Raw genomic sequence first — 17,357 nt, forward strand, 5'->3', positions numbered from 1 at the left:
TTTAGTCCTCAGCTGCAATTCGAATAGATCTGGAATATGCTTAACATAACATAAAAATTATACTAATTAAAAACACTATAAACTAAACAAAAAGACTATGAGCTAGCTTAGAAATTTTGAAGAGGACAAATTTCAGTGCAAAAATTAAACTTCCCACTGAACCAGGGTTTCCCAAACTTTCTTTTAAAAGGTTCAAATTTTTCCATAATATCTAGTACAAGTTTCAACACTACCATTAAAAGCACAAAAATCTTTTTTTTGCTCCTCCTCGACAAAACCAGAATATTTAATGTAATTTTCAAATTATGACCTCAAGACCACCCCTTTGGCCCCTTTACTGCTCAAGGCCTCCTTTTGGCCCCTTTACTGCTCATTACCCCCTAAATCTCTGAAATGGCCAAGTGTGGGGAAACCTTGGTTTCAAACAACATGAGTCTTTGTAAAAAATAGTTTTTGTCGTAAACCACCGGCTAAATGCCACAATTATTCATAAGAAACTACTTTGAAAAACGAATCAAAAAGAAACGAAATTAAAGCATCATGACTTTTTTTTTAATCGAGCACAGACAACTTGATTTTTACAAGAATGCCAGTAAAATATTTAGTAAAAGTATTTTTTTAGAAATTTTCAATTACAAAAATTAACATACTCTGTTGTAGGAAAGAAATTTGTTGTTTCGTTAGCAAGTTATAAACACTATATTTTTTTACAAAATTATTCAATACATTTAGCCTTTATTTACAATTCCTTATCAAAAATAATTTGAAAGATAAAACTGTTGTTTAGAAAACTTATCAATAAACTTATTGAAAATAAAAGAATGTTTAAATTTTTCTAACAGTAGTTTTGTTGTTTTTGTTTTACATTATTAAAATCATTAATTATTTAAAAGAATTACATAAAAGTTGTGTAAATTTTTTTGATAAATTTAAACAAAAATGTAGTGACTTTAATTTGCAAATAACTTTTGGTTAAAGTATATTCCTGGTCAACACATACAGAGCTTGTATTTCTAAAATTTTTCAACTTTACTTTTTGTTTGAAGATTAAAGCAACGTTAAATTTTTAGGATTACTTAATATAGTCAAAGTACTTCCGCTTTTAAAGCTAACAAAGAAATAAGCTTTTCAAATTCACTAGGTTTACCAAACTCTTTTACATAGTCGCTCCTTATTCATAAAGTTAAAATTTGAATGCCTCCCTTCATTACAAACCCAAAAATTTCTAATGTAAATTTCAAATGTGTCGTCAATTATTCTTGGTACTTTTTTTAGTGCTAAATAAAACTTTGAAATATATAGTGCAAGTTTGTTGTTGTATACCTTACTACTTATTGCCCTTGGTTTATTAAAGTATCGCTCATAGGTTCATTAAAACTGTTATACGTTTAAGGTGTATTTAAAACTAATATCGATTTAAAGTAAAAAAAAAAGTGGTATAAAAAAGATAAATTTAGCTTACTTAAATAAATAGTTAAAAAGTTACAACAAAACTTTTAGTACAAGTGGTTTATAATTTTGTTTACAATGCAATTGAACTTATAAAAACTAAAGCTTTACATTTAATATGAAACTCAAGTTCCAAGTAAAAAGCTATTAAACGACTTAATTAATTGTTACATCTTGATTGCAATTGAAACTTTTAAACTGTTTCAAAATGCTTTGTTTTAGTGAGATTTCATTAGTTTGTTTAGTATGTGAAATTTTGTAAAATTTAATAAAACAAAAAAGTTTGGTTTAAAAGTCTAAGTAAAGTTCTTACTAATTTTTTTTTTAATTTGAGGTAACTTTATTGTTGTTAGTTTTTGTAAATATTTGTTTTTTTTGAAATTTATAAAGCTTAAAAAATTTCTAGTACTTCATTTTTTAAAATTGTTTTTTCTTTTCGTATTTAGTGTTTTAGTTTTAAACGGTTTATACAGGTTTTTAATTAAAGTTTTGTAAAAAATCAACTCGTTTGTTTTTTATACAATATTATCTGATAGTTTTCATAGTACAATATTATATATCAGTTTTATTTGAATAACTTTTATATCAGTAACATATTATGAGTTCGACTTTGTTTACTGATTTAAGTGTATACATAATATAGTATATCGAAAACAATTTTTTCTTTGAACAATAATTATGTTTTTAGAAAAACAAAGTTCTTGTTTATGTTTCTATAGATAATGCAAAGTTATCTAGAAATTTCTTTTACTTGGTTAACTGTGTTAAACAAAAGTTTATCAGCATAATAGTTGTAGTTTAATTAACTTAAAAAGATTTAAAACTTTGTCGCCACCTGTTAGAACTTTATTTATTTAAAAAAGATTATGAAAACATTTTGGAATATAATTTACTATATATCATTAATTTCATTCTTAAAACCAAAAAATATTTTAACAAATATATTCTCTTATATAGTTACCTGACTGATTTTTAAGATTTATTTTATATAAATACAATAGCTTTTACTTTTATTTATAAAAATCAGCTTAATAAATTAAATTTATCAGACATTCTTGGTCCTTGACAAGACGTTTATTCAAGTGGTGTGCGACTCGATAACTGAAATATTTTTTGTGCACCAAGTCCTAGAACCAAATATTTTGAGTGTTTTTTTGTCGTTTAATTAACAATATCAGAAACTTAAAAGTTTAATCAGGTATAGAACAATAAAAAACTGATTTGTAAAGTTTTATGTACTATTTAGTATTTATAGATTTCAAGGGGTGCATGACTGTTCAAATTCGGACAATTCAGATTCTTAAAGAAGATGGAAAGGGCCACAAATAAACTTTCTTAAACCTTTGTTTTAGTTAAAACGCTTACTTACAACAATTAAGTTTTGTTTAAGTTGATCAACTGCACTTTCCGAGCTCAACTTGAAAATTTTATAACACAAAAAGCTGTTAAAGATTAAACGCAGAAAGATTTCATCAGAATGGAAGAAACACCATCATCTAACACAAGTTACCGACTAACTTACTCACTACAGTCTACCTCAGATAACGAAACTCGTGCTAGACTAAAAAGAATGAAACATATCAACAAAGTTATTAAAGCCCTCAGTGTAAGTTTGTTTGTAACTACTTAAACTAAATCAGAAATAAAATGTTTTCATAAATATAATGAACTATAATAAATGTTTTTATGAGTTTTAGTGCTTTTAATTAATAATAAGAAATTTAACATTATTATGAACAATAATGAACTAATTAAAGTATTTGGTTTTGTTTTAGATTTAACGGTAGTATAAATTCTAAATTCTTCTGAGTTATGCACTGCTTCTAAACTTAAACATTTGAAAAAAATATTAATATTCTAACGGTAGTTTAATATCTCAAAGACTTTTAAACTTAGTTTTATGAGGTCTTCACTTTATATGTTTAAAACCAAATAACAAAGCAAAATTAAAAATACAGTTAGTCACAATAAAACTGGCGGTAGTATTACTAGGAACTGGAACCGCAGAAGCAATAATTGTTCCTTGCCAAAAATACAAAACAAACAAGTTTCATAATGCATCAGTTGGCCAAGCAGTATGGTGCTCTGTCATCGTATGTTTTACAAACATAACTTTTTTGTTTATAATTTGTAAAAATAGATTCAGTTTCTGTTCGTCGGCAGCTTTTAAAAACATTTAGTATATTTTAATACATGTTTAAACTTTTAAACTTTGTATGCAAGCTTTAAAAAGATGATAACAATAGTGTTTAGCTATTTTTTTACTTGAAATGGAGCTAAACAACATTGCAAATATTTTTAGCCTCTGATCGCTGGAACTTTTGGAGTTCAAATCAGTTCAAACTATTCTTCAAAAACTCAGGTAGTTTATTATGATGTAGGAAGTTTACTTAAGTAACACTTAGTTTTATTAAAACTCAAGTAAGCAGAAGTATGAAAATTTTATAGTGTAGATTTTAAGTTTACTGTTTATCAAGTCTACAATTATTTTAAAATAAGGTTAGCTTTACACTTGGATTCAATGTTGCTGGAGCTGTAACAACATTCCTATTGGTAATTCTTCAACCAATAGTTGCAAAAATTTCAATAATTGTGAGTTTAAATTTGTCATAAGTTTTGCTCAGCTAGCAAAAAGTATAACTTGTATTTAAAAACACCTAAAGCAGTAAATTATTTTAAGTAGAGTTTTATTTTGTTTACTTTTAAAGACATCTATTAAATTTTTTATTTGTTTATTGAGTACTATTAGAAAGTTTAATTAATTTAAATCTTGACCAATTTAAAAGTTATTTGTTTAGGATCTTGATGATGGAAATAGTGTAGCACTGTTGGTACTTCAAATATTTATTACGCTGATAGCCTTTGTAAACTTGATTGTTCTGTTAGTGTGTGCCAGTTACATAGGATGTAATAAAGTTTGTATTGTTGAAGTTTGGTTGTTTTTTTTTAGAGCTCTACTAATAAGTTTTGTTAAAGATTAATAGAACTTTTTATTTTGGAGCTTATAAGTTTTCTTTTTAAAGTTAAAGAAAACTTTTTTTTTTGATTTTATAGTTTTTAGACATTTCATCAAATTAAAAAATGTATATTCACAGAAAACTTTTTCATCAGAACGAGTCGTGTATAATTCTAGTTGCTCAAACCGGCAGAATAATTCAGGTTTAAACATTTTTTGTTTAAAAAAAAATATGTTTTAATACAAACTAGACTTATATTTTTAAGCTTTAATTACAGTTTAAATATTAACATAATACCTTTATAAAGAAATTTAATTTATTTTTGTAAATTTAAAGAAATATTTTGATTGCTTATTTAAAAAAAAAATTATGGATTTAAATTAGGACTTATGGATTTAAAAATTTAAATTTTTTAAAATTAGGTAATAGTTTAGATGTGGTTGAAAAGAGTATTTGAATTAATTTTTAATTAATCTCTCTAGATGCACCAACGTATTCTAATTGGCTTCCGAATTCCGCTTACCAACCAAAATTTAGCCAAATGGTGCCAATACCCCAACCATTTTCCAACCGCGACAATTGTACCATTAATACAAACCAATTTCAAGGCAGTCCACCTAAATACAGTGAATTGAGCGTTTAAACGTATGACTGTTTTACTAAAATTTTTATACGTTTTTCCACCCAGTTTAACTAAATTCTGTTTCTTTTTTTGTTGTTAATTAGAAGCTATGGTTTTTAACTATTCTTTTTCTAAGTGAAACAACACCAAGTACAGTGATTCAATTTTCACTTCAAAAAATATTATTTAACAAAGGTATAGCTTGCTAAAAGAGTTAGCAAAAAGAGGTTAAATTCTTTTTGTTTATTAATCATATAAAATGTGCCAACGGTTACTCTTCGAAAAAATGTCTGGTATTAATAAAACAGCTTACAAAAACATTTAACCTTTTGAAAGTGTTTGTTTTCAAAATAACCAAGTTTAGGAACATTCTAAACATTTTTGGTTATGAATACACATTATAATATGAAACAATTGTTAATTTTAATTTGTATGTTATATTGTAACTGAGAACCTGTAAAATTTATTCTGTTATTGTAATTTTCTAAGTATGTAAATTTTATAATCAGTTTATCATGTATAAATGGTATAGCTAAAAAATATTTTTTACTACAATTTTTAGTTATAAACTTTAACTAAAAACAAGCAAATAATTTTTTTTAATTAACTAAAGTTATAATTACAAAATCTGTAGCCTTATTTCTTTTGTAAAAACTTCTGCACTTTTTATGCAACTATTTTAAATCTTTTCTAAAAACCTATAGCTAATAAAAATATTTTAGTTTTTGTTAAAGATTATTTTAATCTCATCAAAAACAAGTTTTAATTTTCAACTCTAATAAGCTGTCGAGAAATTTTGTATGGTTTTTTACTTGCTTTCAGTCGTATAACTATAGTTTTTAACTTTTATTTGTGAAAAAACTTAATCGAAAATGACAAAACAGCTTAGCTTAATTTACTGTAAGTTATTTTCTATAACAATCAGCAGTTATTAAAATAATAATAGCTTTTAATATAACACTTTGAAACAATTCTTTAATTATTTCCTTATTATCATGATAAAACTATTTAAATCAAATCACTTTTTTTCACATATTTACACGATAACTTTACCTAGCTCAGTGTGAAAGATTTTAAGTCTAAATGATTTTCAAAATACATATACCCTTACTACAGTCCAACTTTTTTTTAACAATAGTAATAAAAATTTGTCGCTTCTGTTAAACTCAACAGAAATTTGTAAATAATGAGCAAAGTAATCTTTACCTTTTCGGTTTTCAACATATCAATTAAGCTTTTGTTTGATATTAGATTTTGTAGAGTTCTTAAGATTTAATAAATATTATTAAAACTTTTAAAAATTACTAAAATAATGATATCGATTTAAAAAATGATTTTAAAGATAACTAACAAGAATTCTTATATTTCTTGAATAAAAATATTTCGTTTGTATTTCGTGAACATCAACATATTTTAAAGTTATCACTTTAGATTTTATTACATCTTAATTATGTAGTATAATAAATTGTTACCTTGTTTGCAATGATTTCAAAAATAAACGGTTTCTCAAAGAATCTATTGAACAGTTTTATTTGAGTAAATAGTTTGTTTTACTTAATCTGAAGAATCGTTTTTCAACTACAACTACCTTTGTTAGTTTTAATTGCAATTATCCAGTATTTTCAAAAGGTGAGGTTTATTTACAACTAAATATATAGCAAACAAAAAATTAATATAATTATACTAACTAAAGTACTTGCGATCTTGAATATGTTGTTTCACAGTTGCTAGATGATTAAAAATGAGCGTTAAGATAAGATAAATATTTAGAAAGCGATAAATTGCCACAGCTTTTTTAAAAACAAATGTTACTTTTTTTCAATTCACAGTAATAATTATACTATATACACTATACAAAACGAAGAAACAAGTTCGAAGCTGTAAACGACAAAAGCGCGGGAAATCAAACTTGGAGCAGTATGGCCACGCCACCAAGCGTCCACTTGTTCGGCGGGAGCTTGGTCTTGAGGTTGAACGTCCACACGAATGTGGGTCCCCTCATCTTGGTCTTGTACACCGGGCACGCGTACACGCTCCTCGTGTCCTGCTTGTCCACCGGGATCGCCTGTGTTTTTGAAAATTATGTAATTTGAATTAATTTCAAAAAATTAAAAATATACATAGTTTGATAACTTTTCGCTTCCGGTACCGTCTGTTAGTGTTTTGTTATTGTGAACACTACTTCTTTTTTTTAAATGCATTAATCAATTGTAACAGTTTAATTACATCTAATTCCCATTATTGAGAAAACGGACAGCTTTAAACTCATAAAGTTTAATTAACAAAAATGAGATTGATATTGTTTTTAAGCTTTTTTGTATATTAACTTATGGTAAATAAAAATCTTATAGAAACAAGAAACAGCTTTTAAAACTTCGTTAGCATGCTTAAGCGAAGTATGATAAATAGTACCTTAAAAAGTGCCAAAACACGAAACATTTTTGTTTTGTTATTAGCTTACAAACATAATGTACCTTTATGAAAATAACTGGCATGCTCGGAGTGAGCTCTTTCAGGATTCCTTCAGATATCACAGAGGCCTGAGGATCCCACCTGGCTCCTGTGAATAAATATTTATATTAACTTGAAACTTGTTTAATGTACAACTTGAAAGTTTAAACAATTTCATGGTGCATTAACGATGAAGAGTGTGAAAAATTAGAAGGAATTATTTTAAACATTAGATGTTACCTAAACTAGTTTCGATCATTTTTGAGTAAAATTTGTAAAAACGTTTTAATTTAATACTTGTCTGTTGTAATAAATTTAAAGTTTAAATAATTTCATGGTGCAATAATGATGATGAGTGTGAAAAATTAGAAGGAATTATGTTAAACATTACATAGTATGTGAGATTTTTTCAAAAGTTTTGAGACACATCTAAAATTACTTAAAAAACTTTGTATTTGATAGCAACTACCAGATAAACCTGCGTGGTTATAACAATAAAACAAAAAACTTTTTATCTATTACAAAAACTTGCAAACACAAACCTTCCATGTACAAGCTGTGAATGTAGGCGCCCTCCCTCGGCGAACTGCTGAAGTCCTCCTTAGTTTTCTTTGTTACGTCACACTGCAGGCACATCTTGTCCAATGGCCACTCGTTCTTTCGAGCCATTGCCTGTTAAAAAAAAATATTTCTTGTTAATTTTTTGGAAATGAAGAGATTATTTTTCTAATACAATAATTAAACAATTTTATTGTTAATTTTAATGAAAAAGTAATTTTTTTTTTCCAAAGATTGTCTACTTGTTTAGGGATCGAAATTTTTGAAAAAATATGCTTTTGTTTAAATTAATTTTAGTAAACAACTAAAAAATATTACTGCAAAGTTTTAAGCAGTGTAAAGTAAGTATTATAATTAATGAATGGTATTCAAAAAAAAAGTTTTTGCAGTAATGTCAATGACTTTGTACAAAAGCAATTAAGAGCTATGACACAAAAGTTATATATAAAACCAACCTGCATGATGGCGGTGAGGAAGGACTGGGGATTGAAGAGTCCTCCCAGCCACACAGCAGCGGGCAGTTGGAAATCTGTCGTCCACGTTTCGAGCTCCCGTATTCTGCTCAGCAGGTCAGCGTACCTGTGTTTGTAACAAATATTTTTACCAGATTTTGTGAGAGCTAACTGTTGTAAGCAACTCTGTATTGTTATTAAACATTTTTTTATGTTTGACATTCTTACTATTTTGCTATGCTACATTTTATAAAATAAGCAGGTAAGCATACCTGTGTTTATAGTATACTTATTTTATTTTACCAGAATGTCTAATTAAACATTTTTATGTTTTTGTTATAAAACTGTAAGTTCATTGTGACAACAGTTTTGAACTTGAAACTGTATTTTAAGTTAATAAAAATTCAATTTTTTCGAGCTTAACACAGAAAATATAAGGAAATATAAGTTAAATACTATAATAAGACTAAAATTTATAAAGAAACACAAAACATTGTTTAACAAACAAACCATGAGCTCAATCCAGCCATGGAGGGGTACGCCTTGGCTGCCCAACTTTCCGGAATGGTGTTTAGAAACAGGGAATTCCCCAGCGCCTCCATCTGCGGAGTAATCGTCAATTCTCCCTTCAGACCAAGGTCGAGCGACTTCAGTGTGGACCTGGCAAAATACATTTGTTCAAGTTGCTAAAAACTACTACAAATAATTAATACTTATAAACTTCAAAGTCAGTAGACAGTCAAAATGCTGCCAATGTTTAAAACATTGGTGTAAATACTTTCACATAAACTTAACAATGATATTTTATTTAGTGCTAAAGTTTTATTTTCATAAAAAAAAACAGTATTTATTTTGTTTTTAAGATATAACTTTTTCAAACCTTATCTCACCGATGAGCACGTTCATTCTCTCGCATTCCTGGTACGCCACCACCATGTAAGGAGTTCTCTCGCTCGGATCCACCTTGGCTTGCAGCTCGAACATGTTGAACTGGTCCGGTAGCTTGTCCAGTATCTCGTCTAATATGGACTTTATCTGTTTGCGTGATGTTTAAATTTAAACTTTGTTGCAAACTAGTTGAAAAACTTGAAAAAAAAACTCATATATTTTATTAAACAGATTATCAACCCTTGTGCAATTTTGTGTGTTAGTGTGAAGTTTTATACTGGGATGAAACAATATTCAGCAAAATAACAGATATTTTAAAAACTGCAATAAAAAAAAATTAGACATTTGCACAAAGTAAACATTTGTCTAAACATTGTTTAAAAATGTTAATATCAAATTTGACGTTTTCCAGAGATGGTGTTGAAATAAAGTTTTTAAATTAAAATAACAATTGACTAGCTGTACACTGAACTGTTTAAAAACCCGCAATTTTTTTTTTTTTGATCAAACAAGTTCAACCAACTTTTTCCTCCCTGGTATCGCCAGAATCGCCGCTCGTCCCCGAGTCCCTGGGGGTGAGGTCCAATATGGTCCTGAACAGGTTGTCTGAGGTCGAAGTCAAGAAGTCTATCTCGGCGTTGGGGTGCAGCCCGTACAAGTACGGGGACTCTGGCGGCAGCGCGTCGTCGATGTACTGGTGGTACCCTGTTCAGTATTAGATTCTATTTTATTAAAAAAATTAGAAATAAAATGTGAAACTAATTATATATTGTAATTAATATTTTTAAGAATGTTTAATTTTCACGGGTCGTAGGTGAGCCAATGTTAAGCAAATTGTTTGTAATTATGATTACTGTATTTCTAAAAAGGATAAATTGATAATTGCTTTATTCCAAAACCATTTTAGAGGATAAACTTAATTCATCAAAATCGTTTTATTGCTATTTATTGAGTTTTATATAAAATAACGTGTACCATATAAAGTACTTAAAGAATCACTCCAGTACACTTTTATACTTATAGGGATCAGGGTTGAATAATTTAGTTGAAAAATTTGGAACATTCAAAAAAACTAATGCCATCTACTAAGTTTTACAGAAAAGAACTCGTATTAAACAAAAACAAGATATCTAAAAAATCAATCAATATACATCATTAAAATATAAAATAAAATTCCAAACGCACCGTTGTAATCTAACGATGGGGGTACGGGGAATCCCGGTGCAAGGTATATGGTGGTATCGAACATCTCCTGGTTCATGAACTCCTGCAGGTAGGTCCTGCACAACCTTCTGTCCCAATCGTCCGTGATGTGTCCCCCGTACATGATCTCGCCGAACAAGTACCGAAGATCGTCCCACGGTACCTTTGTTTTATAAAGAAAATTCAGTAATTGAACCCTAAGCTTAGCATTAAATGTGTGTTTTTGTTTTGTACTCACTTCTAATTTAAACTTTATCAGTATAAATGTTAAAAGCTCACTAAATCAGTAAATGTACCCAAGTCGGCAATCAAATATTTATTTTTAATTACAAATATCAAAATTTTGCGATTGCTCACATAAAATAATTCTGACTGATTAGTATAATACAGTATGACTTTTTATTCTAATTTTCTGCAATCAAATCAAGACTTTTTATTTTCTCTCCGCACTGTCAGTTTATATAGTTTTCGCTGTTTTACTAAACAACCACCTTGTTGTTGGCTTCAAGGTAGTTGTACAGGACGTTGACGGAGATGGTCAGGTCGCCGGTGTTGTACGGGTAGACCCTGTTCCAGCCCTGAGGACCGAACTTTCTTCTCTCGCACACCACCGCGTGGAAGTAGCACAGCGCGAACAGTATCGCTTTGAACTCCTGCTCTCTGGCGCACATTTCCAAAGTGTCCTGTTGGGTAAATAGTAAATCAAAACAATCTTTGTTTTGCATTTTATAATAAAGCAATTTTTTTTTGGTAAATTACGATTAGTGAAATAAAATAGTTATAAGATAATTTATATATATATATATATACATATATATATACAGTTTATTTTAGTATAAGTTTTAGGGCTTTAATCAACTGTTTTAAACAAAATCTTTCACAAGTTAAACCATTCAACAAGACATACGAACATATAATAAAACATATCAAACTTTTCGAAGCATAACTATCAAGTATCTTAATTACCAAAACAGGTATGTAAAATTTAATTAAAACTTTACACACCTGATTGAAATTATCGAGCGCCTTGTGGATGTTGGAGTGCATCCCGGTGGGAGGCTCGTTGGTGATCTTGATCGAATTTTCCAGGATTCCCTGCGGAATTATGTGGTACTCCGGGGATCCCGCCGGCTCCGCACTCATGAATATCCTGAAATCCTTGTGAGCTTCGCCGTCACTGTGCTGTATTAAGATAACTTATTGTAAAGTTTTAAATTCTTAAAATATGAGTTTTAAACTTGTTGGTTTTCTTTAAATAACTTTAACAAAAAATATTTAGTTCTTTTTCAAATTGTAATTAAATTAGTGTCTGCTTTTAAGTTTTTTGATTTGTGCTATTAAGCTTTGATTGTAAAGCCGATTAAAAAGAGATAATTGATTTTTTAATTTTCTGAGTTAGCTTATTTTTCAATATATAAACAGTTATTTAGGCTTTCGTCGAAATAAGTAACCACTTTACAGTTTTTCGAACATACTATAAATTTAAAAAACAAAATATATATCAAAAAAATATCAAAAAAACCCCAACCTTTTCAATTTTGTTCTGGAGGGTCATGAGCCACTTGGCCACCAAGTGGATGTTCTGCAGGATGACCCAGTGTCCCTTCTCGGCGGCGACGTCCAGCGCACTCTCGGCCACCACCTCCTGTCCCTGACCGAGCGACACGTTGTGGAAGTTCTTGTTGTCCATGCTGAAGCCGAGCTTCTTGCCCAGCTTCTCCACGTCCGTCAGCGGGTCCACTCCTGTTGAGTAAATTTGTGGTGAAAATGGATCTTTTATGTTTTTAAAGTTGCTTAAGTGCGCCCGTTGAGTAAAAGTTTACATGGAGAACTGATCAAATATTTGAGCACGAGTTTTTAGTGAATACGGGTGATTAACAAATAAGCTTTATATCTTTAAGTGTTACAAATTATATTGTTGAAAAGTGTTGTTGTTACGTGAGTAAAACCTTCAAACTTTTATAAACTGTACAGTATACAATGCGTATCACGTAAGTTAGTTTAAACTTTAACCAACTCTCTTCATCAAACTTCATGGATTATCGAAAGAAGAGGCAATATTTTTAATCTAAAAGGTTTGAAAGTTTAAAACAAACAACAACTAACCGGGTGACAGTATGAAGAAGGTTGGGGTCTGAGGCCCGGTTTCTTCGAAGGATTTTTCAAAGGGTATTCCCCTTGTTTCAACATACTCGTTACCAAGGTTCTGATCAACGAAATCCCTGAAAATTTTTTGTTGAATATAAAATAAACAAAAGTTCTATATATATATATAGCCAACAACTTTTTCTAATCTTTTACGTTTTAAATAAATTTCACCAAAACAAATTGTTTTTCTATAATATAGTTTTATAAAAAAAGGCTTTTTTATAAAACTATATTCCTTGACAGCGTAGGAGGTCATTAAAATCAGTTAACTAAAAAAAATTAAACTACATAGCAGTCAACTTGCCTTTAATACTTTAATCAGTTGTTTTAAAAAAATAGATTAAGTAATTTTGTCTCTCACCTGACGGCGTAGGTCATTTTGTCGCGTCAGTATATATAAATCAAAAAACACTTAACTGAAACTATTTAATGTTCATAATTAAAGATCCTATCTTTTAAAATCAGCAAATGAAAATAACTATTTATTCTCTCTATAAATAAAGTATTTTCTCCTCTCACCTGACTGCGTAGGTCATCCTGTCGGGCCGGAGCGCATGTTTATTTAAAAATATTTAGTGTTTACAATTAAAGAAACAATCTAAAAATTCAAACAAATGAAAATAACGAAAAAGTCTATTTTCTCCTCTCACCTGACGGCGTATATATAAATCAATAAATAATTAATTAATTATTTAATGTTAATAATCAAAGAACCTGTATTTTTATAAACAGCAAATGAAAATAACTATTTAAAGTATTTTTCTCTCTCACCTCACTGCGTAGGTCATCCTGTCAGGCCGGAGCGCCCTCATGATGCACAGCTTCTGGATGCTGTTCTTGTTCTTCCACTCCTGCGGGAGCTTCTCCTTCTCCGGCGCCTCGCTCTCCACCAGCTTCTTCCACCGCTTCGCCGACCCCTCGATGTCCTTGTCCAGCCCCCGGAACTCGTCCATGTCCGCCAGTAACTGTTTGGGGGAATTTATTTCGTTTGTGTCGATTTTTGTTAAGATTTAAAAGTTTTAGTTAGCTTTTTGTTAAACTTGAGACAATAAAAATATAACGTTCAGCTTAAGCATGCATAAATATGCAACTGTCGAAATTTTGTTCGATTCGTATTTGTTAGTATTTTTTAACAGACTAGTAGTTTAGACCGTATAATTGTTGAAAAATTGTTTAGTTTGTGTTAATATTCAAAGTATTTCTAAGCTTTGTGTGTGATATTTGCGAAAACAAAATGGAATAAAATAGCGGCAGTCAGCTTATGTTACATCTCACAAACAAGTTTTTATTCCAACATACATTCCAACATATGTTTATTACTACGATATACACTTCAAATTTTAATCAGCCCGGTATACACTTCAAACTTTAATCAGCAGTTTGAGCATGAATGACAAACTTTTTTGAAATCACCTTATAATAAAAATATCTTACTTTTATATCATAGACTGGTAGCTTTAAAACCATACAGCCTCAATAAGCTCACCTTGATAGTTCCCCACGAATTGTTGCTGAGGAAATCAACGGGACTGGTGGCCGATTGCGTGGGAAATCTCAGCAAAAATTCCAACTCTTTCGCGTTGATCGCTTTTTGCATCAGCAACACCTTTTATTAAAATTTTTATAATCAAACATACATTAGAACACTATGCGAAGTAAAATATCGGTTGTTGTTGAAAAAAGTAAGTGTAAAATGTTTAAGATTTAACACTTATTTGTTTCATTGTAATATTTATATATTTCTGTTAAATATGTCAATAAAACAACAAACTTTTAGATAAAAACAAACCTATAATATCGTAATATACTATCCGTAGATATTAAAAGTTACAAAATAAAGGACAAATAAAGTTCTTTTTAATGAAATGAAGACTCTTCTAACAAAGAACTGAACTGTTAATTTAAATTAACGCGAAATCAAACCTGGGAAGCGACTTGCGCGGTAAACATGATATTTTAACAATTTATATTCATAATTAAAACAAGCATTTTTTCTCCTATCTAGAACATTCTTTTAACAACAAAAAACACACTATTTATTCAATCAAGCAATAATAAACACGAACCTGGAAAGCGACTTGTGCGGTGAATATGATCTTGTGCTGCTCGAACAAGCCGCGTGAGGTGTACAGGAACGCGCTGAACGTGATGCTGCTCGTTATGTTGCTCACCCGCACCTTCAGCTGCTCGTCTTGCACCGCCTTCCTCACCGCCTGCTCGAACACGATCTTGAACGACTGTTGGAAAGTGGTGAGATTGTTTAATGTATAAAATTTTTAATCTAATTAAAAACTGTGTAAATTAAATTAGTTATCCATATTTCGATAATAAACAATCGTTGCAAACTTTTAAGGCTTACTTGAACTAAAAAAAATATTAAAAAAAAAATCCATTAGTCAAGGTAGTAATGTTATTCAGCTATGTAATCCCCTCAAGGATTGACTTACCATTAAAACAAAATATAAACATTTCTTCTTTTATTTTTGTTGATGCTACATGAGCATAAAATAATTAGATTTTTAACAAACAGCAAAAAACATGTTAGCACCTTCAATGAGAACTGGTACATGTCAATTTTTTCTACTATACCCACAAACCGTCGCTTCGGTGCTTTGTACTTAAAATGGTTAAGATATCTGCTTGGTTAAGATCACAACCGCGGTTTCTCGCGACTATGCCCGCCTGATTAGTCTTAATTAGGACGAAACCGGTCATAGGATTGTCTCGGATGCTGTTGTTGTTGATCTTGCGGTATAATTCATTAACTATTATTGATTTCGCGAAACATCTCAACTCTGTTGATGATGGCCGTAGAAAATATTAGTAGTAAAGCAAAGATAGTTATGTAAGAAACATAGATTCGTAAATTCATTGAGAAAAATTATTTAGTCATCTTAAGCTTAATTGAAAGTTTTTTTTTTAATTTAAATTAAACAATACTTAGCACACTAAAAATAAAACAACGCTAGTTTTATTATCTTTAGATATGTAAGTAATAAGTAAAAGATAAAAAACAAAAATTTAAACCATAAGTTAAGAAAGAAAAATATTAATTTTTATTCCATAAATAGTTATTTGTTTGTTTCATGACGATAAAAATTTTTTTGCTACTTATTAATTTTCATTCAATTTTTCTTTGAAAAAATTTACCAAAATTAAGTGTATATTACTAGACTTATTTAATTCTCAAGTCTGTTAAAAACTAAATTGAATAAAACAGTTTAACATTTAAATAGTTTTTCGAATGTAATTTTAACTAATTTTTCATTTCCAAAAATTTTTAGTTTTTAAAAAAATCTATTTTTAAGTGAAAGTTATTATAAAGTATTGTAAATTATTTAACTGCACTTGATAAAAACCGACCCAAATAACTCTTTGGTACAAATGTTATGACATTTAGCATAATACTGTAGATTAACATAATATAATTGTGAAATTTATTTGAAACTAATCAAACTTTATATCGTAAAATGAGTACTTGAAAAAATTTGTTTAACAAAGCTTATTTGAAAGTTACTCATTATGTTTAGTAAATTAATACTTGGTAATCTTTACATATAAAAAGTAGATACTGTTTGTGAAAATGTATAAATAAATTAGTTAATGCATTTTGTATAAATTTTATTTCTAAAAGACTAATATATTTGTTAATTATCATGCAATTGAGGAATATTGAAAATGAATTCAGTTTTGTTAGACTCTTTCTTTTTAATTAAAAACTGACTACTTTTTCCAACAGAACTTTCCCATATTTCTTTCTTTCTCTTGTATTATGATTTACCCAAGCGATGATAGCTTTTATAATTTTTTCCTTATTTTTGCTATAAAGACATCTATAAATACGAGTAACAGTCATTTCACGTGTTTCATACCATCTAGGAAAAGTAGGATTTTCTATTAATTTTTGAAGTATAACAATATCAAGTTCAAAAATCTTTCTGTGATCAACTATATCATTGAAGTCACTATGAAAAAAGGAATAAAAACTTTTCTCTAAATTGAAAATTTCTGCTATTTGGTTGAAACACGCAACATTTTTAATATTTTTCTTTGTATTTAGATAATCATTAATTTCTTCATTTTTGTACAAAGTAACTCTGTCTTCTCTAAAATTGATGAAAAAAAATTTGTCGTCTGATGATAAACTGTCTAAAAAAAAAAAAAGAATTGTTTAAAATGTTTATTTTTAAATCTAGAATATTTCTTTAAATGTAACAGCTGGTTTAGTTTTAAAAATCATTTAGCTGTTTCTTTTAATTGTGTATGGAACACACGTTAAGATAAAGTTAAGATTAATATACTACTATTTGTACTTATTTTTAGTTATTAATACTATATTTTGCTGAAGTATACATATATGCACCTAAATATATACATATGTAGTGTTATTTTGAGCTTACTTCATTGAAACACAAACAAAAAACTTATTGAAACTACATGAGGAGTTTGTAACAGTTGTCATTTAAATATTAACTCTGAAATACTCGTTAAAATTATATAAATATCAAAAAAAAGTCTGAAGTAGATTTTAACTAAAATTGTTTTATTAAGCAGTATATCTTTAAAAATAAATTTGCTTATACTTTAAAGAATGTAAATAAAATACTTTTATGTAAAACAGCTTTCTTT

The 17,357-nt window shown here is 28.8% G+C and overlaps 1 protein-coding gene across 1 annotated transcript; it reads right to left on the reverse strand.

The window, feature by feature from the left end:
- Positions 1-6,931: 6,931 nt before the first annotated feature.
- LOC145829329 (dynein beta chain, ciliary-like) lies at positions 6,932-15,297 on the reverse strand. The gene is made up of 16 exons (XM_082937094.1): positions 15,277-15,297; positions 14,795-14,965; positions 14,215-14,334; positions 13,500-13,693; positions 12,687-12,802; positions 12,109-12,323; positions 11,586-11,762; positions 11,072-11,263; positions 10,563-10,743; positions 9,901-10,082; positions 9,370-9,524; positions 9,000-9,149; positions 8,493-8,616; positions 8,022-8,151; positions 7,503-7,588; positions 6,932-7,093 (listed from the first exon to the last, which is right to left on the reverse strand). The coding sequence occupies exons 1-16, from the start codon at positions 15,295-15,297 to the stop codon at positions 6,932-6,934; spliced, it is 2,376 nt and encodes a 791-aa protein (XP_082793220.1).
- Positions 15,298-17,357: the final 2,060 nt, after the last annotated feature.

The sequence above is a fragment of the Thalia democratica genome, chromosome 2 (genome assembly GCF_965202585.1).
Source record: "Thalia democratica chromosome 2, ktThaDemo2.hap1.1, whole genome shotgun sequence".
NCBI classification, from domain to species: Eukaryota; Metazoa; Chordata; class Thaliacea; order Salpida; family Salpidae; genus Thalia; species Thalia democratica.

Coding starts and splice junctions, on each gene's coding strand:
- LOC145829329 (XM_082937094.1), bottom strand. CDS start 15,297: ATGTACCAGTTCTCATTGAAG. Junction 11,763..12,108: donor TCCAGAACAAAATTGAAAAG/GTTGGGGTTTTT, acceptor ATCTTAATACAG/CACAGTGACGGCGAAGCTCA. Junction 7,589..8,021: donor TCACAGCTTGTACATGGAAG/GTTTGTGTTTGC, acceptor ATTTATTCACAG/GAGCCAGGTGGGATCCTCAG.